The 22786-nt window shown below is 36.3% G+C and overlaps 2 protein-coding genes across 4 annotated transcripts in view; both read right to left on the bottom strand.

Annotated features, from left to right (window-relative positions):
• Positions 1-3170: 3170 nt before the first annotated feature.
• PPP4R2 (protein phosphatase 4 regulatory subunit 2) overlaps positions 3171-22786 on the bottom strand; it is a 70155-nt gene continuing 50539 nt past the window's right edge. For all 3 annotated transcript variants that reach the window (XM_054479566.2, XM_063661837.1, XM_063661836.1), the window contains 6 exons: positions 11216-11309; positions 9301-9338; positions 6617-6691; positions 6218-6361; positions 5224-5513; positions 3171-4969 (listed from right to left, as the gene is read on the bottom strand). In XM_054479566.2, the coding sequence (XP_054335541.1) occupies positions 4644-4969; positions 5224-5513; positions 6218-6361; positions 6617-6691; positions 9301-9338; positions 11216-11309 (967 nt within the window). In that variant the 3' untranslated portion in view covers positions 3171-4643. The remainder of the gene's footprint in view (positions 4970-5223; positions 5514-6217; positions 6362-6616; positions 6692-9300; positions 9339-11215; positions 11310-22786) is intronic.
• Positions 6698-9294, bottom strand: EBLN2 (endogenous Bornavirus like nucleoprotein 2). The gene has a single exon (XM_054479567.2). The coding sequence runs from the start codon at positions 8185-8187 to the stop codon at positions 7462-7464; it is 726 nt and encodes a 241-aa protein (XP_054335542.1). The 5' UTR covers positions 8188-9294; the 3' UTR covers positions 6698-7461.

Here is a 22786-nt window from a genome sequence, read left to right on the forward strand (position 1 = left end):
TTAAGGTTAGAAACACATTGACTAGTACTCTCCTTAGTTCAGAGCCACAGATCTTACCCTCTACTGTAGCTACTGTGCGATAATATGCCTAGAGGGCCAGGCATAATGGCTCACGTCTGTAATCCCAGCACTGTGGGAAGCTGAGGCGGGCAGATCACCTGAGGTCAGGAGTTCAAGACCACCCTGGCCAACATGGTGAAACCCCATCTCTATGAAAAAAATATATATATACAAAAATGAGATGGGTATGGGTGGTGCATGCCTGTAGTTCTAGCTACTCAGGAGGCTGAGGCAGAAGAATTGTTTGAACCCGGGAGGCAGAGGTTCCAGTGAGCCGAGACCGAGATCATGCCACTGCACTACAGCCTGGGCAACAGAGGAAGATTCCGTCCCAAAAACAAAAACAAAAAAAAGCATAGGAAAGGAGACCCAGAGTTGAAAATAGAACCCTCCTCTCCACTTCAGGTAATTCTACACTTCTTGCCATGTAGTTGCCTGAAGGTGGGATTTCGAAAATGATTTTATTTTTAAAGACGGAGTCTCGATCTGTCGCCCAGGCTGGAGTGCAGTGGTGCGATCTCGGCTCGCTGCAACCTCTGCCTCCCAGATTCAAGCAATTCTCCTGCCTCAGCCTCCTGAGTAGCCGGGATTACAGATGCCCAACACCACACACGGCTAATTTTTGTATTTTTAGTAGAGACGGGGTTTCATCATGTTGGCCAGGCTGGTCTCGAACTTCTGGCCTCAAGAGGTCAACCTGCCTTGGCCTAAAGTGCTGGGATTACAGGCGTGAGCCACTGCGCCCAGCCTTTAAAATGATTAACACAAATATTGTAAATATATACATGCAAGCTAGTGCCAAATTATACCAATGAAGACTTTTATTTAAATCTGGATTTTGTTGACAATCAGCATGACTTGCCTGGCAAAGAACCCCAACTGTCAAGTCAGGTGCACCCCCTGCTGGAACACCTTGTCACCACGTAAGAAACAGGGCTGTAACAAAGTCATGCATTAAGTTTCCTCAGTTGAGGATTTGAGGTGGGTGGTGGCGCAGGGTGGGGGGGGTGGGGGAGTCGGGAGTGGCAGCAGGGCAAATAAACCATTATGGCACATAAAATAATTACACACATAAAAATATTCTAATTTATATTTTATTGCATTATGAAAATAATACATTTGGCAAAGTAATCCAGGCTCCAAGTTGAAATAAAAGAAAATCCTGAAGAGTGTACTGATTTTTAAAATGTGAAATAGTAAGATGTATTCTAACCAATACATACTAGCACTCTTATTAGACCAAAACCCAGTAAACCTAATTTTTATAATTCCATATGAAATTACAAGGTGTTTTGCATTCATTCATTTTATGATTAGCACAAATCTTGAGAACTGACCCTCATTTTATCAAAACCAATGTTAAATTCCTGTTCAGAAGACAATTTGAAACACTACCGAAAATTTTTAATTCCTTTGGTTTTGTAAGTTGCATTTTCATCCTTACCATGTTACATTTTTTTCATAATCAAACATTGTAGCAGCTTTAGATTCTGCCCAAGTACCTTTAAGTAAACTAGTATATTACATTTACATTATTTGAAAAGTTGATTTTACAAATGCAAAAATGCATAAATACATGCCTATCTACACCGGCAAAACAAAATACTCTGAATCTCAATGCTTTAACAGGCCACACCTTCTGGCCAAGGATTTCTGGGATGCCTTTCCAAGCCACAGGGCCTGGCTGGCAATTCCACTACTCCAAAACACACTTCTGAAAGGTGTAGTTACAATAAACCCTAAGCAGGTTAAATTTATCTAATAATCAACATTTAAAATATGACATTTTCACTACTTCTGCTACATTTTTCAGAACTGAAAATATATTTTTCAAAAATGTACAAGGATATTTTCACTTTTTAAAAGGGAAAAGTGCTAAAAACATAATACATATATATATATCTCACTTTCCTCATCACCATCTTCAAATTTTTTTTACATGTTGGGTTATAGTCTAGAGAACAGGTAAGCAATCTGCTCAAGGTCAGAAACAAAATATCTTTAATCACTGAGGTCTCCATTCTTCATTTACATCTTTTAACAGGACTTTGCTTGATATATGTTAAGAAATATGCCTAAAATCACTTCTGTTCAGAAGTGAATCAGTTACTATTAGAATTGATTCATAAATGAATCAGTTACTATTAGAACTGACATTTTCATTAAGCAAAGTCTGTGTTAAGTGCACCTATGAATACCTGCAGAAATTTACTTCCAAATAGCCATCAATATCTAAAACCAGCTGAACAAGGTTTCCCAATTTAACTACAGAAGTATTCCACCTACCCTAAAGATATTCCATCAGCATTCTACAATTATCTGTATAAACAGCAACAAGTTTGATCTATGATCAACATATGAATATCTAATAAATATTAAAACTATTAAACTATAGATTAAAATGCAGATCTCTCATAGAGTTAAGTGATGTCATTTTGGTACATTCACCATTATTGTACTTTATTTAATAAAGAAATACATTTGCCCTTGCAAATATAGCAATTGCAAGTTTACAAATAAAACCACAGACCTCAAAGTCATAATGCTAAATCTTCAACTTATAACCAACAAAAGTAAATCAATTTGTTTACAAATGGTCCATGGCACTACAATTAAAATAAAAAATATCAAAGGTCACAGGATCTTAGGTAGGTTTACTGACAATTTCATAAATATTCAAAAGAAAATTTCAAAATTTGTAAACTTAAATTTGCTTCATTTTAACATTTTTGAAAAAATTTTTAAAAATTTACAATGTTTAATTTTTCTCCCCTCTTGGATATAGTAAATCAATATTCAGATTTTATTTCAACTATCAGACATAGTCATAAACATATCATCTAGCTGTTGTGAACCTGACAGTCAAGTCAGTCAGTAGTATATTATCCTACAAACATAAATGGATCCAAATCGTTTTGGTATTCATAGTCATGATGATTTAAGTAGTCAAAACGCAAAACTTGTGGTTGCCCCCCAAATCACCCAAAAGCATATTATACAGTGTCAGAAACTGTTTGCATCAGTTTTAGAAGCTCATCTGTGTAGTTCAGGTATCTGAAACTAAAAAAAAGGGGGATTCTTTCATATTTTGATAAAAATGTACTCGAATATTTCATAACATTAATATTTATTGCTTTATATGAATACTGTATTGAAAGCCCAAGCATTCAGTTTACACACAGAAATTATACAATTATATACCGCTTCACAAAGGCAGTGAACACATTACATTCTACAAAATCTACTTTACAGAAATTTAAAAACTCTAAATATCAAAAGGTACAGCTGAAGAAACAGGTATAAATTTGGCAGCCAGTAATTTTGACAGGGAAGTTGCAGCTTGCATGACTTTAAATATGTAAATTTGAAAATATTGAATTTAGAGTAATCATTGTGCTTTGTGTTGATCTGAAAAATATAACACTGGCTGTCGAAGAAGCATGTTCAAAAATATTTAATTCACTTCAAAATGTCATACAAATTATGGTGGTTTCTATGCACCTCTAAAGCTTCAGTCATTTAGCTCAGGTACATACTAAAGTAATATATTAATTCTTCCAGTACAGTGGTGTTTCATACCATTGACATTTGCATACCCTAGAATAATTTAGAAAGACATGTGTAATATTCACAATGTTCAGAAAAGCAAGCAAAAGGTCAAGGAACCTGCTTGGTTCTTCTGAGATGGTCTCATATCAGCTTCATAAACATTCATTCTACAAAATAGTAAGCTAACATTTGAACACAATTTCCAAGATAAAGCATATTTTCTCATAAATAATGAAGTCTGTTTTCTTTTTCTCAGGCACCTCAGAAGTATACAAAAGAATTTGAGTTTGAACAGATCTCTTGGAATGTGTTTAACCTGGTATTTCAACAGACTTAAGATTTCCAGGGTTTCACAAGGGCCAGATTTCAATTACTCAGAAGAGAAAGAAAATGTCTTCTGAAAGAGGTGAACTCAATCATTACCAATAGAAAAAGTATCCACTGTATTCATCTCTTATAGAAACAGAAAAATATAACATTTCCCCCCTTAGAATTATATATATATATATGTATGTATATATGACTTAAAGTTCCATTGTACGTAGCCAAACAATAAAATCTGAAAACCAGCATGAAACCCTATAATTCACATGTTAAAATGTTGAAACTATGACCAAAATATGAAAACTGCTAGAGCTATCAGAAAGAGACAAGACAAAAAGCTTCTTGCATATGTATAAACTAAATGTGATAATCTCAAAAAACTTTTCAAAATTATAATTACCTTCCAGTTTAAAAACTTTAATCCTAAATTTAAAAAAAAAAAAAAAAAAAAAATCTATACACAAACCACTGATTTGCCCAGACCAAAAAAAGAAAGAAAGAAAAGTCAGCGGTAAGGTAAGCAGGACCCAGAGGAGCTGATATTCACAGTTCTTACATGTACAACTCTTTCAGGAATTATCCATAAAGTACTTTATTTTACAACCTGCTTCTCTTGTAAAACTAAAGGTCCACTTTATTACATAAAAGTTTTATACAGTGTTAAAACCAGAACTGTATGTAAAATACTGCATCTAAATGTTTCTAAATAGTTAGTCTTGTTCCATTGGTTCATCGGTGACTTCTGTGGCTTCGTCATCATTTTCCATGGATGATTCTGAAAGAATCTCTCCAGTTTTACTGGAATTGGATCCTACTAATTCTTCTGTTTCATGGCAGTCAGAAGAATCATTACTTACAGGGCCTTCGTTTTCACTACCTTCAGAATGTAGCAAATCTTTTTCAGCTTGAGACACATCAGATTCCTCCATTTGATTATTTTCCTCAGAAGTCTCTTCATTCACAGTTAAGGCATCATCAGATTCTTTTTCTTGATTTTTTCTTTCTGGGATCATTTCTCTTGATGTCATAAAAGACTCTAAAAATAAGCAAATGTTGTTGTAGTTAAATTTTATTTTCAAAATACCTCCACAGTTAAGTTTCATGAATTCTGATATTCTATAGTTCAAATCACATCCCCTGAAATTCAGCAGCAACTACATACAGGTGGGAGAAAAGCCCAACATCAGCATTATAAGGAGTTCCATTATGTAAAATTCTTTCACGAAAAAAATGAAGTACAAGAATTTGAGATCTCCTTACTCCACCCTTTTACAGATGGTCTCTAAATACCTTCTTCTTCCTCTTCATCCTCTTCTTCATCCTCTTCTGTACAGTGCTGCCGGGTACAACGGCTATCTTTGTCTTTATCCTGAGATGAAGATGATGTTTCTGTTTCTCCTACCACAGCTGAAGAAATTTCGCTGGAAGTCGTTTGACTGGCTGTTTCTCTGACTTCACCTTCTTTGTCAAACCTGAGTCTTTTTACCTCATGCCCCTCAGCTTCCACAGCATCTTCATCTGGATGTTTATTTTTCAAAGGGCTCACTGAGGAAACTTCTGATTCAGATGTCGAAGAGTCACTGTAAATGTTTTTTTAAAGTGTCATTAATAAGATTATTTTCCCCATCTTGTACATCCCCATTTTTAAGGTTAAATAATGTTTTAAATTGTATTTCAGTGTCAAAGTTAAATTATAACACCTGAGCAAAGAAAAACACAAGAGAATAATTTCAAGGTAACCTAAACTGTTTGATGAATAATTCCCAGTAGGACTCAGAAAAGCTATATGACCTTTCTGCGCAATTCTCCAGTAAGTTAAATATTCTCCTACAATAAACCCGCAAGTCTTCCATACAGACATACTCTCTTAAGTCCTCTCCCTCATTTAGTCTTCCTTCCCTTAACGTGATACAGAAAATTTTAAGATATAAATAAAAGGTGTCCTTTTATAAACTACAACGAGTAACGAGTCACAAAATCAACTTATTTATAAAGATCATTTCTCTTTTCAAGTAACTTTCAGAAACAACAAATGAAATGGATCATCATATCTACTTTACTTTTAGACCCTACATAAACAGTCTCCACAAATTAGCAGTTTTAAGTCGTCTATGTCCACCTTCAACATTTGCTACAGCTGCAAAGAGAAGCCAGTGCTCCTATAAAATGCATGAAACCCTTGTTCTGTCCCTCAGAACTTATAAATAGTAAGTGATAAGTACTGATTAAATGTTAACTGTAACTTTTAATAAAAACACTGTTTTTAAATATAAAACATACAAACCTGTGACTTTTCTCTTCATTTTGCTGCAAATTTGCCTCTTTGCTGTCTGTGCTCTCAGGCAACCCATTTGTTGTCATGGGGGCTGACAAAGAAACCTTTGGTCGATTAAGTGGCCTGGGTGTCCCAGGCCCATTTATATTAGACCTATAATAAGATAAATGAACATCATTTCCTAGTTTTATAAAAAGTCATCCCTCTTAAGGTATGTTGATGTGAATACATCACAGAAGTATTTGCTGCAATTTTGTTTTCAGGCCCATGCCTTACCAAATTAACTAATTCTCTGTAGTTCATCCTATAGTGTCCATAAAATGCCCAATTTTAAAAAAGTACACTCGGCCTGCTACTCAAAATCAGGACAATGCAAACTCTATAGGTATTAAAAATGTAGAATCTCACCTCTCAGTATAGCTTGGTGAATTTCCAGGAAACATAACACCATTCATTCGATTTAAACTACTGGAATTGTTTTTCCTATAAGAAAAGAAAATATACTAGTGGATGACTTAATTTTTTTTTTTTTTTTTTAAGACGGAGTCTGGCTCTGTCACCCAAGGTGGAGTGCAGTGGCGCAATCTCGGCTCACTGCAACCTCCACTTCCCAGGTTCAAGCAATTCTTGTGCCTCAGCCTCCCAAGTAGCTGGATTACAGACGTGCGATGCCATGCGCAGCTATTTTTTGTATTTTTAGTAGAGACGGGGTTTTGCCATGTTGGCCGGGCTAGCCTCGAACTCATGACCTCAAGTGATCGGCCCACCTCAGCCTCCCAAAGTGCTGGGATTACAGGCGTTAAGTCACCACACCTGGACTTTTTTTTTTTTTTTTAAAATAATGAGAATTAGTTCATGTTAGGAGTGCATGGATCTATGATTCTACCCAACACTCCCCCCTCAAGATCTTACGTGGTAGATGCCACCTGAAGCAAAGGGAGTGTGATGGTTGATCCTGGTATAACATCAGGAGCTTTAAATCCCAAAAATGTGGGGTTGCTCATCTTGGCCCAGTAGTTTGCCACTGTTGCTATGTTTGGGAACATTCATGGTGATAGATCCCCAATAATGGGGTGGCAAAGTAGACCCCCAAACTCAAAATATTTCCCCAATGCCTTTTTAACCATTGTTTTTTTTCTCCCCAAAGACTGGGATCTCCGACACAATGGCCCGCAGAGCAATGGAGCCATCCATGCACTGATCTAGAAACATTCTCACAGCATAATAGGTTGTCATCTGTGCTTTCTTGGCAACTAACTTGACTTGTGTAGCTTGCGTAGAGGGGATTCAAAGTCTCCAAATAGAAATGTGAACATTAATTCTCCAACCCACTGTCTTGAGCTGATCCAATCTATGGCTGATTCTGCATTGTAGCTGATTAGCAGATCAGCACTCTCACCATGTGAAAGTCTTCCAACAGATGCCATCATTGCCTTGAATCGTCTCTGAACTTGGAGACTGCTGGTGCAAATCTTATCACTTGATCCAGCGGCAACGCCTATCAAAAGGTCATAGCAGTGGCGCAGAACTGATGACTTCTCAAGGGCAATAAAGTTAGGCATATCTTTGAATCCGCTAGTATAAGGAGTACCCATTTCCTTGTTCTCGTTCCCAACCACAATATTAGACCTCTTGCTCACACCAACACTCAGTAATGCCTCGTGTAACCCATCAAATATGAAATACAAGAATACTAAACTTGGGGTCACAGGGTGGAAATGAGATTTGTGTGCTGGGTCTAGCATAGACTTGGCTGCTTTTTTAATGTCCTTAATATCCCCAATGCTGGGTTGGGGTTCCAATGCATCCAGTGGATACTGTCTGTTTTTCCCAGATAGCTCAAATCTTCCTTGAAGGTCAGTGAGCCCACTCCTGTCCATTGCGTCATCTGCTGGGCTGCTGGGCTGTGAGTCCTTTCTCAGATGAGACATTGTGGGTAATTGGTTCTGACTTAATTCTTTAATTTTGGTAAGAATCATGGGTCTAAAAGATCTTTTGTAAGATCTGTCACAGACCCAAACAAAAAGACTGTGAGAATTAACATAAGCATACAATTTAAGAAAAGAATCCCTTATTAGTCGCTATGACTTGACTCTGCACTTCTTTACCATTTTTCCAAAATACCTCACGTTCATTAGCAAAACAAAACATATTTCGGTTCATAAAAGAAATTTTTATCATATATAATTTTAATAGTTTTTCTGTCAAGAAATACAGTATGGGATTATTTTAGTATCTTATTTAGCAACATAAGTATATTCTTGAGAACATTCTAAAAACAAATTGACTGGGCTGGGTGTTGCGGTTCACACCTGTAATCTCAGCACTTTGGAAGGCCAAGGCCGGAGGATCACTAGAGTTTAAGGCTGCAGTGAGCTATGATCACTCAACACCGCACTCTAGCCTGGGTAACAGAGTAGTCTATGAAAGCAGAGCCAGATTAACCTTAAACCAATGGTTCTCAGCAGGGGACAACCTCACCTCCCCGCCTTTCACATCTCCAAGGGACATTTGGCAATGTCTAAAGATATCTGGAGGGGGGAACACTACTGGCATAAGTGGGTAGAGGTCAAGGACACTGCTAAACCTCTTATAATCCCCAGGACACCCACTCACAACAGAATTATCTGGTACAAAATGTCCATAGTTCCAAGGTTGAGAAATTGTATCCAAATTTAATTCTTACTTTGCTATATCTGAATCTTGACAACTGGAAATATTTTCCATCATAAAGACAAAAGCCATCAAGTAGTTATTCCAAACATGGGAATTATGCCCTAGAGACACCCTGGAAAGGCATCTAGAATGGCATCTCAGGGCAATGAGTGCCACCACAGTATGTAAATCCAACAATATTAAAATTACAATAAATGACCAATCTCTTTAATCCAAATCTCTTTACTGGAAAAAACATATAGATAATGTTATCAATAATATTCTACTTTGGGGACTGTATGGTAGGTTCACAAGTATGTTATCACACTCAATTACATATAAAATAAATTCAGTCTATTTTAAGAATAATATATTAGAAGCAATAAAATGATTAAATATAGTAAATAATATACTAGAAATAGAAAAAATATACTTACTCTGAAGAAGGATAAACACAGCTAACAACCATCACATTCTGCAATAACAAAAATCAGTGATTTAGTATGAAGAAAAGTACTACAACATAAAGTTTAATCATTTTGTTTCTAAAATCACTCTGGTGGGTTAAATTTCCACTGATTCTAATTTTGCTAGTAAAGGAAAATGGTTAAAAATGAAAACTGGTAAAACAATAAAAACTAAAACAATAACAAAGGACCAAAAGAGAATATCCTACTTAGCCACTGATTTTTTTCCCTATACTTATTTTTTTACCCTAATCTAGTTATTCTAGACCCCTAACATCATATACTATATGTAGTAGAGGAACTAAGCTCAGATGGAATCAACAAAGATGTTGAGAGATTGAAATACTTAGGACCTATGTAATTGATTTTCCTTACAAAGCAACACCCAATCCACGGCTTGTTGTGTTGCATCATATATCCCACAGAAAGAGATTCAAACCTTTATTGTAATATATTTATGATCTTCCCAGTAAAAATAACTTTACTAATATTCAGTGTCCACTGAAAGTTTACTATGAGTCACAGTAAGTGTTCTGCATTTAATCCCCCTCACAGCCCTATTATTAACCACATTTTACAGAGGAGAAAACTTAACTGGCCCAAGGTCACACAACTATGAAGCACTGCAACCCTGATTTAAAGGCAGGGCACCTGGTATGACTACTTTAACATATTGCTTCTTTATCTGAAAATCTCAAAAATGTAATTATTACAACTCCTGGAGCTGAAAAATAACTACTGATGAGCCATCTCAGTTTCCTGGACTTTGGGGATATTATTCAATTCAGTGTACAGAGGATCAACAAAATACATTAATCCAGTATGGCCACAAGAACTACTGTAAATCACTATGTAATGGTTTTTGATTCCTGTTCCCAGGGTAAAATGAAGTGGATTTGAACCAGATCCTTAAATGAACACTGGAGTGTTTTCGAACCAATCATCAACTGAAAATTAGAACTCATTAGTCCAATCTCGGTTCTCACAGGGCTCCTTCATTTTTCACTCAAGACAAGTCAATTTCTTACTTTTCATTCCCTTAAACACGTTGAGTCTTTGTTCTTTACACCATTTCCTTTTTTTTTTTTTTTTTCCTGAGACAGAGTCTCACTTTGTCGTCCAGGCTGGAGTGCAATGGTGCCATCTCAGCTCACTGCAACCTCCGTCTCCCAGGTTCAAGCAATTCTCCTGCCTCAGCCTCCTGAGTAGCTAGGATTACAGGCGTGCACCACCACGCCCGGCTAGTTTTTGTATATTTTGCAGAGACGGGGTTTCACCATGTTAGCCAGGCTGGTCTCAAACTCCTGACCATGATGATCCACCCACCTCAGCCTCCCAAAGTGCTGGGATTATAAGCATGAGCCACCACACCCAGCCCACACCATTTCCTTTATTCAGAATACCCTTCCCTTATTCTAACACTCCCTCAACCCCCTCCACACACAAACACTAATGTTTAAATCTGACCTGCATCTTTCTACTCAATACCTCATTTACATGCTTGGCACCAATAAGTTTCCAAAGTTATGTACCTTTGAACTCCAGAATTGAGAAAATGAATTCCATGGGTAAGTTTATAAAGTTAAAATAGCAATTATAACTTCTCAGAACCTTTAATAAGTTGATATACACTATGAATTTCCAAGAAATAATATGCTGCTTTCCCCAAACTTCAATGATCAACACACAAACCCTCCTCTACCCGCTCCTATTAAATCTCTCTGTAAAACAGAATGCAATTTGGAAAACAATTTGGGAAACTCAAGGTAGGCTGAAAAACATATTTCAAGAAGTGGTACCTGAAACAGATCTTACTCAATGTTCTTTTCTAAAATAAAAGCTATTACACCACAGCATAATATAATTCCAATAATAAAATAAATACCTTTTCCACTCCTCTGAGAAATTTGTCTGTTCCTGTATAGTTTCTCCTTGGATCTGTTAACAATTCACATAGTCGCTGAATAGTAAAAGGGATACTGCAAAAAAATATAATTTTATAGTGTGAGATCACTGTTAAGAGAACGAGGAACATTATTTCTTTTGCTAGGTAAAGCTGTATCTAGTCACCCATGTATTAAGCTACAAAAGAAAATGCTATAATAGGGAAATAAATGGATGAGTCATTTAAAAAAAGACAATAAAATAAGCATACCTTTCTATTTAACAAAAAACCCATTCTCCTTTCCTTTAAAAAGCAATAAAGGTGGAGGGGGGGGGAGAGGGGGAATGGTTAACGGGTACAAAAATATAGTTAGAATAAATAAGATCTAGCATTTGACAGCACAACAGGTTGACTACAATAACTTATCGTACATTTTAAAATAAGAGTATAAGTGGACTGTTTGTAACACAAAGCATAAACGCTTGAGGTGATGGATACGCCATTTACTCTGATGTGATTATTATGCATTGTATGCCTGTATCAAAATATCTCATGTACCCCATAAATATGTAAAGTTACTATTTACCCACAGAAATTCCTGTTTTTTTTTTTAAAAAAACTTAGAACACCCAAAATCAACAGAAAGCTTCAAAACTGAGGAAAAAATTTTTATACAATAGAAAATTCTAGATCCTGATAATTTGATTTTTAAGTTTACAAGAGAGGTAACACAAATAATAATCAAGTTGGGGGTTAATGTATATATTTTTCCTCAAGTATTCTTCTGCACTCAAAGGTTTCTTTAAAATGTTCAAACAAAACTACAAATAAAGTATTTTAAATGTGGTTCCGCTCCATTATTACAATTTCATATATAATCTACGTTTAATCCAACTTAAAATATACACAACAATATATAACTTTACCTAATAATTTCACTATACTTCAATTTTTCCTTGATCATAGTAAATACAAAACTGATATAAGTTGGAACTAAAATCATTTTATAAATATTTTTAAGTTTTGAGCTCATGTAGCTATTAGCATTCATAAGAATTACAAGCTGAACAGAACAGCAGAGTTAGGAGCACGAGGTACGACAAACGCAGCTAAGAAGTACAAACATAAACCTTCAGACTTCAGTGTCTGCCATACCAATCTATTTATTCTCTTTAATGAAAAGAATTACAAAGCCTCAAATTAATAGTTAACATTCACAAAGGTCTTCATTTTTTATAGGCAGTGTGATACAGAATTTTATTCCACCACAAGATATAGCAGCTAGTGAGTTACAATGCCAGGACTCAAACCCAGTCTCCCTAACTTCAAATCTCATGTCCTTTCCATTGCACCACACATATTTTACAAAATTATAGTTGTTTATTTTCTAATTGGATAAACTACATTTGGTTCTCATATTCTTTGTGTCAATACTATTCTTATGTTCAAAGTATAAGATGTGCAAAAAATTCTGAAAGTGCTTGAAGTGAATGTTATTCATATGAGAACAAATGTTTTTAGATAAATTTGAGAGTCTAAGAATCAATCTTTTGTCTCAAACCTAAAATCGAATCCAAACCTAAAAGTGAGAAAACTGTTCTATCAAAAGACAAGGCACAGAATAAAAGATTAAATGTTTGCCTGATATCCCAAACATTCAGAACCAACTAGAAATTCCTCTGGGTTTCTGAGGAAGAATACTTTTTTGCTTTTGAAAATCTACTCAGAGTGAAGTACACGGTCAAAACGAAGAATCCTTTTAAATGGGGAAGTACAAAGCACACCAACAGCATTACTAATTATGAAACAATAAGCTTACACATCTTTTGTTTCATTCCTATAAAGACAACACATTAGAAATCTATAGCTAATACACAAAACTAACTCCACATTAAAAATGTTTAAGCATTTTCCACATGTATAACAACAGTATCAGTTTCTCAATTGTCTGTCCGTGAAACCCAGTATTATCGTGGATTTCAGATTAGTGGTATAACTCACCTTAGCTCCTCTTCTAGTTCACGGCTCTTCAAACCTTACGCACACAACACATCTAAGCTATTTCCTCATTAATCACCCCATAGTGATACTGTCATTATAAGTTTATTATTCAAAATATACAAAATAGCACCAACAGTTTTGGTATTCAACAAGTGTTTGGGTATTCAAATAGTACTTAACTGAAAAATACTGTCTAGTCATTACGTTTTTTCTTCCAACTAAAATTCTTTCCCACATTAAAACCTAATGTTTTCTCACTAATTAAAATTAGTTTTAACAGATGAATATTTTAAAACTTCTTGTTTAACAACATTTACACTGAATGTTTTGGCTAATTTTCTTTAGAAATGTAAGTTAAATTGTAGCCAATTATTAATACTTTATATGTTGGTTAATATTAATACTGCTTTGGAGGGGGGTATGTGTTTACACAGCAATGCCAGCAATAACAGCCTATGATAAAACGAATTTAAGTTCTTAGACAATTTCAGAAGCTTTTTTCAAAAGATCCTTATTTCACAAAGTAAAAGAAGCTTTTAAAAGTCATTTTACCAAGTATCCAATAGATGGCACTAAAATGTCACACAACACTTCCTTTTCTCACATGACAGGCTAAAATCCAACCAAACACTTCCTGCAAATCACTGTATCCACTGGAAATATTAGTATGATAAATGAACGTAACAACAGCATTGAAAGGTCTCTTTACATACAGACTGTACTTTTAAACTTATTCCATAAATATAAGAGCCTATTATAAACTAGAAATACCAACCTTGCTCAACAGCACAGTCAAAAGACATGTAAATAATTACAATTACGATAATAAATAACAACATTGTATAAAAAGTGCTATGGAGACAGAATAAACTGTATGCCAAGCTTAGTAAGCATGACACTGGGAAAACTTAATTTGAGGTAGGCCTCTAAAAGGAGGCACAAGAATAAACCAGATAAACCAGTACAAAATGAATGCATTTGGTACAAGTATATGAAAGCTCTGCTCTCTGATACTCATCCATTAGACATAGCATACAAAATAGGTTATTCTAACTTCTGAAAATATTAAAGCTTTTCCCACACATACTAAGAAAAGCAAATATAGGGAGAGGAGCGTTAAACACACATGCCACTCATTCTCAATGAAAAGTCTATTCAGAAATCCTTAAATTTGGTAGGGAGTGGTGACCAGATGTTCATTAGCAAAGTTATACTGTAAAATAAAAAACTCTGGGCCAGGCACGGTGGCTCACGCCTGTAATCCCAGGACTTTGGGAGGCCGAAGCAGGCGATCCCCTGAGGTCAGGAGTTCAAGAACCAGCCTGGCCTGTAATCCTAGCTACTCGGGAGGCTGAGGCAAAAGAATTGCTTGAACCTGGGCGGTGGAGGTTGCACGTTGCAGTGAGCCAAGATCGAGCCACTGCACTCCAGCCTGGGTGATAAGAGTAAGACTGTCTCCAAAAAAAAAAAAAAAAAAAAAAAGCATTTGGTTTACTCTGCAATGATATATCATCTGATTTATTCATATTGTACAATGGAAAACTAAGATGATACAAGGAACTGAAAAAAGGACATGACTAGCTAGCATCTCAAATTTTTTAAAACAGTGCCTACAACATCCAGTAACATTTTTTTAAACCCCCCGCCCCACACATTAAGGATCCACCTTTGCTAAATATATATATATATTTTAATACACACACACGCTACCCCACTAGGAGACCTTACTCAAACTGAATTTACCTAAATCTTCATGGGTCTCATGGGTCTTGTCTGAAAACAAGGGTTCTACAAGTACACCTCAAAGATTATCATGACAACTAAATACGTCATGTATATGGTATATTAAATCACCTAACAGTGCCTAAAATATTTTAGAAAGTTCACCATAAACCTTAGTTCTTATTGTCATCATTCCATCTACTCTTTGACAGAGATTGTGGGAAGGCACACATGGTCCAAAGACCAACAAAATCAAAAGTATAGCTCTGTCTTTAAAAATATTCCCTTTAATTCCAAGGAAAATAACTAACCCTAATTAATAGGATCACACATTTTACCTTATATATCTTAATTTAAATGCAAGCTGTCCCTATTTACTTTTTTTTTTTTTTAAAGCAGAAGTCTTGTACACCTAAAAGCTATGGAAATTCAAATACCAAGAAAGTTGCTGAATATCAGGGAAAGACATCTCAACATAAAGTAGCAATTCAATGCTATTTTTTAAAAGATAAATTTTAAGTCATAAGGCTAAACACTAAAGAAATGTCTTAAGCATGTATTTTAACCTAAATTTCTATAAAAGTACTAAGTTGAAAAGAAGGCACTCAAAAAATAAGTACACACTTCATTCAGACTCTAAGAAAATCAGTTTAACTACCTTAACTTTAAATTATATAAGCAACTTTTCCACATGAAAGACAAAGCAATGTAACATGTAGCACAGAGGCTACTGGAGTAAAAAGCTAAAGAAATGACCATATAATCTGACATCCTACTAAAAAAAAAGTCAAAACAATCATTCACTTTTGTTTTACCCATGTATATGTGGATTTTACTGTCTTTTCTGACTAAATGACCACATTAGTGGTGTCTTAGTTAACAGAAATACTGAGTTAAACTTAACTGTCAACATGGAAACTAACAATATCTCTGTTATCAAAGACTGAGTAATTTCATAATTTTGTTTACACCTACAAAGTCTTACAAAAGTCAGAAATACCATTAGAATCCTGTGATACTAGCTTTACTTGAAGCAATATGTTCTTTCTGTACTCAGGCTTTAATATTTACATAAACATACACATTCATAAATACTTATATTTATGAATTTTGGGTTAAGGAGTGGTGCAGACACTAGTTTACTTACATCATTGGGGTTTCCTTATCATTATTAAAAGAGGCGAAATTAGCTGAGCACGGTGGCTCACACCTGTAATCCCAGCACTTTGGGTGACCGAGGCGGGTGGATCACCTGAGGTCAGAAGTTCGAGACCAGCCTGGCCAACGTCGCGAAACACTGTCTCTACTAAAAATACAAAAATTAGCCAGGCATGGTTGATGCATGCCTGTAATCCCAGCTATTCAGGTGCTTGAGGCAGGAGAATTGCTTAAACCCAGTAATAGAGCAACACTCGGTCCTCACCAAAAAAAAATTCATACACATATAATCTTATGTCTCAAATCAAATGACAGATTTCGCTTTTTTTTTTTTTTTTGAGACGGTGTCTCGCTCTGTCACCCACGCTGGAGTGCAGTGGCACGATCTTGGCTCATTGCAACCTCTGCCTCCTGGGTTCAAGCAATTCTCTTGCCTCAGCCTCCGGAGTAGCTGGTACTACAGGCGCCCGCCACCACGCCCAGCTAATTTTTTGTATTTTTAGTAGAGACGGGGTTTCACAGTGTTAGCCAGGATGGTCTCAATTTCCTGACCTTGTGATCCGCCTGCCTGGACCTCCCAAAGTGCTGAGATTACAGGTGTGAGCCACCACGCCCGGCTAATTTCGCCTCTTTTAATAATGATAAGGAACCCCAATGATGTAAGTAAACTAATGTCTGCACCACTCCTTGACCCAAAATTAATCTATAGCAACTGTCAAAGCTTTTAATAAAGTTAATCATCTCTTGGAGTTCCTATAGTCTGAACTGTTATTTTATTTGCATCAAATATAACTAGCAATAAAAAGTTAATTAGGCTTTCTGTTATTTTCCATTTTTAAGTTTATTAAAGAGAATATCACATCAAGCCATATTACCACTAGACAAGACCAGGTGGGGAATAGTAAGGAGGGATGGTTACAAAATCACGCCAATTCTCAAGTAATTATTCTAAGAGAAAGAAAGGGGATAAAGAAAAAACAAGCAGGGGTGGGTGGGTGTGGGTTTGTGTGTGTGAGACATAAATCTGCCACAAATAAGTACATTTTAACTAATACACTCAACAAACACTGACACAAATAATTAACAGCACAAAAACCTATTTTCCCCAGCCAACTGGGGAGCACAAAAAATCAGGAAGCAATAAAGTGGATCAACAGTGTCAGAGAACAATGTAATAAATGGCTAAGGACCCATTCTCTCAGTCCCTGAAACATCTGGAGCTAATCGTAAAGCAAACAACACAACTGAAAATCAAATTGGGGGTTGTTTTATTCTACAATGCAGATTTTGGAGTATAAAAGTCTCATATATAACTTTAAAAGATCATGAGCAGTACTCTCAGCTGTGACTGACTGTACCTGCTTAACAGATGATATAAAAATTATTAGGTATCAAAAGTTCTCCACTTTTTCCAGACCTCCTCATAAATATATAGGAATGCTATTTTAGTCTACTATTCACAGAGTGAGGAGGCCAACTGCCTACTTTAGAGAGGTCTTAGAGGTAACAGCAATGACAAGAAAGGGTCAAGACTTGAGAGATTAATTTACTTTTATATTCATTATTCTTTCATTTTGAAAAATTCAGAGAACATAAAATGGTATCTTTTAAAACTGCCAGGAATGTAACTCACATGCTCTCTATCCCTCAAAATGCCTCTTTGTGTATACCACTATAGGAATGAACCATTACCTATTAGCAATTCCTAAATTATATTCATGGTCTCTGTAATAGGAGGAGGATTTTCATAAATGGCCCTGGTTTGAGTAAACCCATATACTCTTTTTTATTATAATTCCAGAGGGCATAAAATGGTCTTTTAATTGACCATTTCATTAAAATTTTTAGTTTTGTTCATTTTAATTTTTGGTGTTTCTCACCTGACAAACTGTAACTTCACTTTTGGAGAGTAGCTATAATCCATCTTCTATGAAATTTTAAAGTTCCAAAGTAATTTTAAAAGACAAGAAAATGACCAAAAAAAAAAAAAAGAAAAAAAAAAAAGAAAGAAAAGAAATTAAGCATTCCACTGTGATTCTTCTATGCCTCAACAGACAAAATACAGATATAAATATACTTTTATTCTTTTTTTTCTAGTCCCCAGTTACTCAATATTTATTATTTTCTTTACTCATTCATTCATCTATCCATCCATGCACGTAGTCATTCCATACTTGTCTGTTTGAGAACCTACTATATTCAGGCACTCACTCTTCTAGGCCTTGTTTGGAAAAGACTGTTACCCCAGCTCTCCAGACGCTTATAGTTCAGGAAATCAAGTAAACAAGCGCATGGACAATTTCCACTTCAAAGAGGGAAAAATCTGTACTTTGGCCAGGTGCGGTGGCTCACGCCTGTAATCCCAGCACTTTGGGAGGCCGAGGCGGGTGGATCACAAAGTCAGGAGATCGAGACCATCCTGGCTAACAGGGTGAAACCCCGTCTCTACTAAAAATACAAAAAATTAGCTGGGTGTGGTGGCAGGTGCCTGTAGTCCCAGCTACTGGGGAGGCTGAGGCAGGAGAATGGCATGAACCCGGGAGGCGGAGGTTGCAATGAGCTGAGATTGAGCCATTGCACTCCAGCCTGGGCAACAGAGCGAGACTCCGTCTCGAAAAACAAACAAACTTGTACTTTGGTAATAAACTAAAATAATTCTAGAAAACGGATAATCTTTCTTATGGCAAAATACTAGGAAGCATTCAATATAAAACTTTTACAAATTAAAAACAAAAACTTACCAGTAAGAAAATTAGCAAAAGAAAGCCAAAAGAGGTTATAAAGGGCAATTCACAGAAAGGCTGTAAGTACATAAAAAGATGTTCCATTTCACTTGCAATCAAAGAAACACAAATAGAGACACATATACAGTACTGAAGAATTACAATATCTGCACTTATTACAAACGAAAGCATCAACAACCACATTTTGCTAAGTCAATTTTGCAGCACTGATAAACTGAAAATTAAGTGTTCATAAGCTAACCTAGCAATCACATTTCTATAAATTAAAAAAAGCAACAATCTGGCCGGGCGCGGTGGCTCATGCCTGTAATCCCAGCACTTTGGGAGGCCGAGGTGGGTGGATCACCTGAGGTCAGGAATTCGAGACCAGCTTGACCAACATGGAGAAACCCCATCTCTACTAAAAATACAAAAATTAGCCGGGTGTGGTGGCGCATGCCGGTAATCCCAGCTACTCGGGAGGCTGAGGCAGGAGAATCACTTGAACCCAAGAGGGGGAGGATGCGGTGAGCCCAGATCGTTCCACTGCACTCCAGCCTGAGCAACAAGAGCGAAACTCTGTCTCCAGGAAAAAAAAAAAAAAAAAAAAAGGCAACAATCTATACATATATTCAAAACATGACATTCATCAACAAAAGATATGTGGAAGGATGCTCACTACAAGCACTGCTCGTTAACAGCCAAAAAAATAAATGCCTACCATCAACCAGGACAGGCAAATACAAACTTATAATCTATTCACATAATAGAAAACAATGCAGCCATTTCAAATAAATAAAAAGATAGCTTTAAATGTACTAATACAGACATGTTGAAGCTTCTCTAAAAGGAAAATACAACTAGCATATAGCATGATTCTACTTTCATTCTTTATGTACTTCTGTAACAGTGGGGATCTTTTTAAAAAAGCATGAACATAAACCACTTTTGTAAACTACTACAAATCGGGGGGAGGAGTGTATAAGAATGGACAAACCCTCAAACTGCTGGAAAACCAAGAAAGTGTTACTTCTTAGTAAGTATTTTTAAAAACTATATATATAATAAAAAACACAAAAATTGAACATTTTGTAGACATGTTTCAACATACCAATATATTAAAATACAGACAAAAAAAGAGTAAATTAAAAATAGAAAAATCTTGATGTATCACTGATTAAGACTTAGATTCTGCCTGCTCAGAGAAAGTGTAAACTGAAAAATCAAATTTAAAAAATATAAGTTCGAGCCAGGCGCGGTGGCTCAAGCTTGTAATCCCAGCACTTTGGGAGGCTGAGGCAGGTAGATTACTTGAGGTCAGGAGTTCCAGACCAGCCTGGCCAACATGGTAAAACCTCATCAATACTAAAACTACAAAACAAATAAACAAACAAACAAAAAAACCATAGCTGGGTGTGGTGACACACACCTGTAATGCCAGCTACTCGAGAGGCTGAGGCTGGAGAATAGCTTGAACTCGGGAGGCAGAAGTTGCAGTGAGCCCAGATGGCGCCACTGCACTTCAGCCTGGGTGACAAAGACTCCATCTCTAAATAAAATAAAATAAAATAAAATAAAACAAAACAGAATTTCAAAATACGGTTAAAAAATAAAGTTTTAAAAGAAGAATGCTCAGGCATTTAATGACTGTTCAAATCATTTTCTGAAGTATGTGAATTACCTCTTTTACAGATTAAGAAATTACAAATATTTAGATTTATGTAATAAATATATAATACACAATTATATTTATTATAATATATATATAATACATGTATTTGTTTCTAGCCCAACTTAATGTGAAACAACTGAAAATGGTATTTGCTATCACTAATTCAGAATCAGAAGTAAATCTGCTTACAAAGCAGCAGTATAATTTGACCTGTTTCACCTTAACTTTTATTTTTGAATGATGGCCATAATTTATTGAAATAAAAGATGAGCCACTATGTCTAAGTACTATTTATATATATGTACAATTTACAAATAACCATGAGAAGTATTCTCTTTTTTTTTGAGATGGAGTCTCACTCTGTCGCCCAGGCTGGAGTGCAGTGGCGAGATCTTGGCTCACTGCAGGCTCCGCCTCCTGGGTTCACCCCATTCTCCTGCCTCAGTCTCCCGAGTAGCTGGGATTACAGGCACCCGCCACCACGCCCAGCTGATTTTTTTGTATTTTTAGTAGAGACGGGGTTTCACCGTGTTAGCCAGGATGGACTCAATCTCCTGACCTAGTGATCTGCGCCCACCTCGGCCTCCCAAAGTGCTGGGATTACAGGTGTGAGCCACCACGCCTGGCCCCGAGAAGTATTCTTATCTTGAATGTACTCATTTAGTTCAATAGTAAATCTTATGCAACATGCTTCTAAAATGTATCATGTGGCTATTTCTTGGATAAGTGCCTTTAAAATGTTTTTTACTTTTTTTCCTTTTTCTGAAAATTTTAAAAATTGATATGGAAATATACACATATTGGTTAAATAATTTCAACAGTCCAACAGGGTGCACAGTGAAAACAGGTCTCCTTCCCATCCCAGGCCCCCAGGGGTTACTATAACTGATGAACCTCAAAGACAAAAGCTATGATTTCTCCCCCCAAAATATTTTTGTAACAGACCCAAAGTCAAGGCATAAGCGTTTGACATTTCAAGCAAAATTCTTAAACCTAAAAACAGTGCAATATGATATAAAGCAAGTCGTTAACTGGATTACACTATCTTATTTCAAAATCCCATGTAATTAAATACCTAAAGAATCAAGCCATTTATGCCATCTAAAAATACAACTGAAACCCTTCAAATACTAACTAATTCTAACTATGAATTCACTGGTTAGAAAAACTACAATTCATTATATTTGGTATTGTTGTTGTTCCACACCCCAAACTGACGCCAAACTAAATATCGAATAATTCAACTCCACAAACATTTCTTCCCTTCAATAAAGGAAACCGTAAAAATACAAAGTCCTGGCTGGGTGCAGGGGCTCATGCCTATAATCCCAACACTGCGGGAGGCTGAGGTGGGCGGATCACGAGGTCAGGAGTTGGAGACCAGCCTGGCCAGCATGGTGAAACCCCACCTCCATTAAAAAATAAAAAAAATTAGCCGAGTATGGTGGCGCGCACCTGTAGTTCTAGCCTAGCTACCCAGGGGGCTAAGGCAGAATTGCTTGAACCTGACAGGCGAAGGTTGCGGTGAGCCGAGATCATGCCACTGCACTCCACCCTGGGTGACAGCAAGACTCTGTCTCAAAACAAAACACAACAAAAATCAAAGTCCTAAAAAAAATAGAATTTAAAATGACAGAATATGAGACACAGTAACATTTCTTTAAAAATGAGTACTGCCGGGCGTGGTGACTCACGCCTGTAATTCCAGCACTTTGGGAGGCCGAGGCAGGAGGATCATGAGGTCAGGAGATCGAGACCATCCTGGCTAACATGGTGAAACCCCGCCTCTACTAAAAATACAAAAAATTAGCCGGGTGTGGTGGCATGCGCCTGCAGTCCCAGTTACTCGCGAAGCTGAGGGAGGAGAATTGCTTGAACCCGGGAGACAGAGGTTGCAGCGAGCCAAGATCGCGCCATTGCATTCCAGCCTAGGTGACAGAGCAAGACACCTTCTCAAAAACAAACAAAACAAAACAAAAAAACCAGGGAGTTTTACTTTTGTATAGAATATCTTTTTAGTGTTTTTAATGTTTTACAAGCGGCCAAAAATGGTTACTTGTAACTAACAAGCAAGCCGTTACTTGGGAGAGAAATGAGGACTCCAAAAAAGAGTCTAAACAAAAACTCACTAAAATACTTCCATAAATTAGTATTTCGTTTTAAAAGAAATGTGATTTCTCAATCATATAAAGATTCTATATAAAGTATGAAGACACAACACCAAATATAAAACAGGAAAGAAAAACCATTAAAATGTTTCCTGATAAATGACTGTTTCCACTGATACCTATAAAA

The sequence above is a fragment of the Pongo pygmaeus genome, chromosome 2 (genome assembly GCF_028885625.2).
Source record: "Pongo pygmaeus isolate AG05252 chromosome 2, NHGRI_mPonPyg2-v2.0_pri, whole genome shotgun sequence".
Lineage (NCBI taxonomy): Eukaryota > Metazoa > Chordata > Mammalia > Primates > Hominidae > Pongo > Pongo pygmaeus.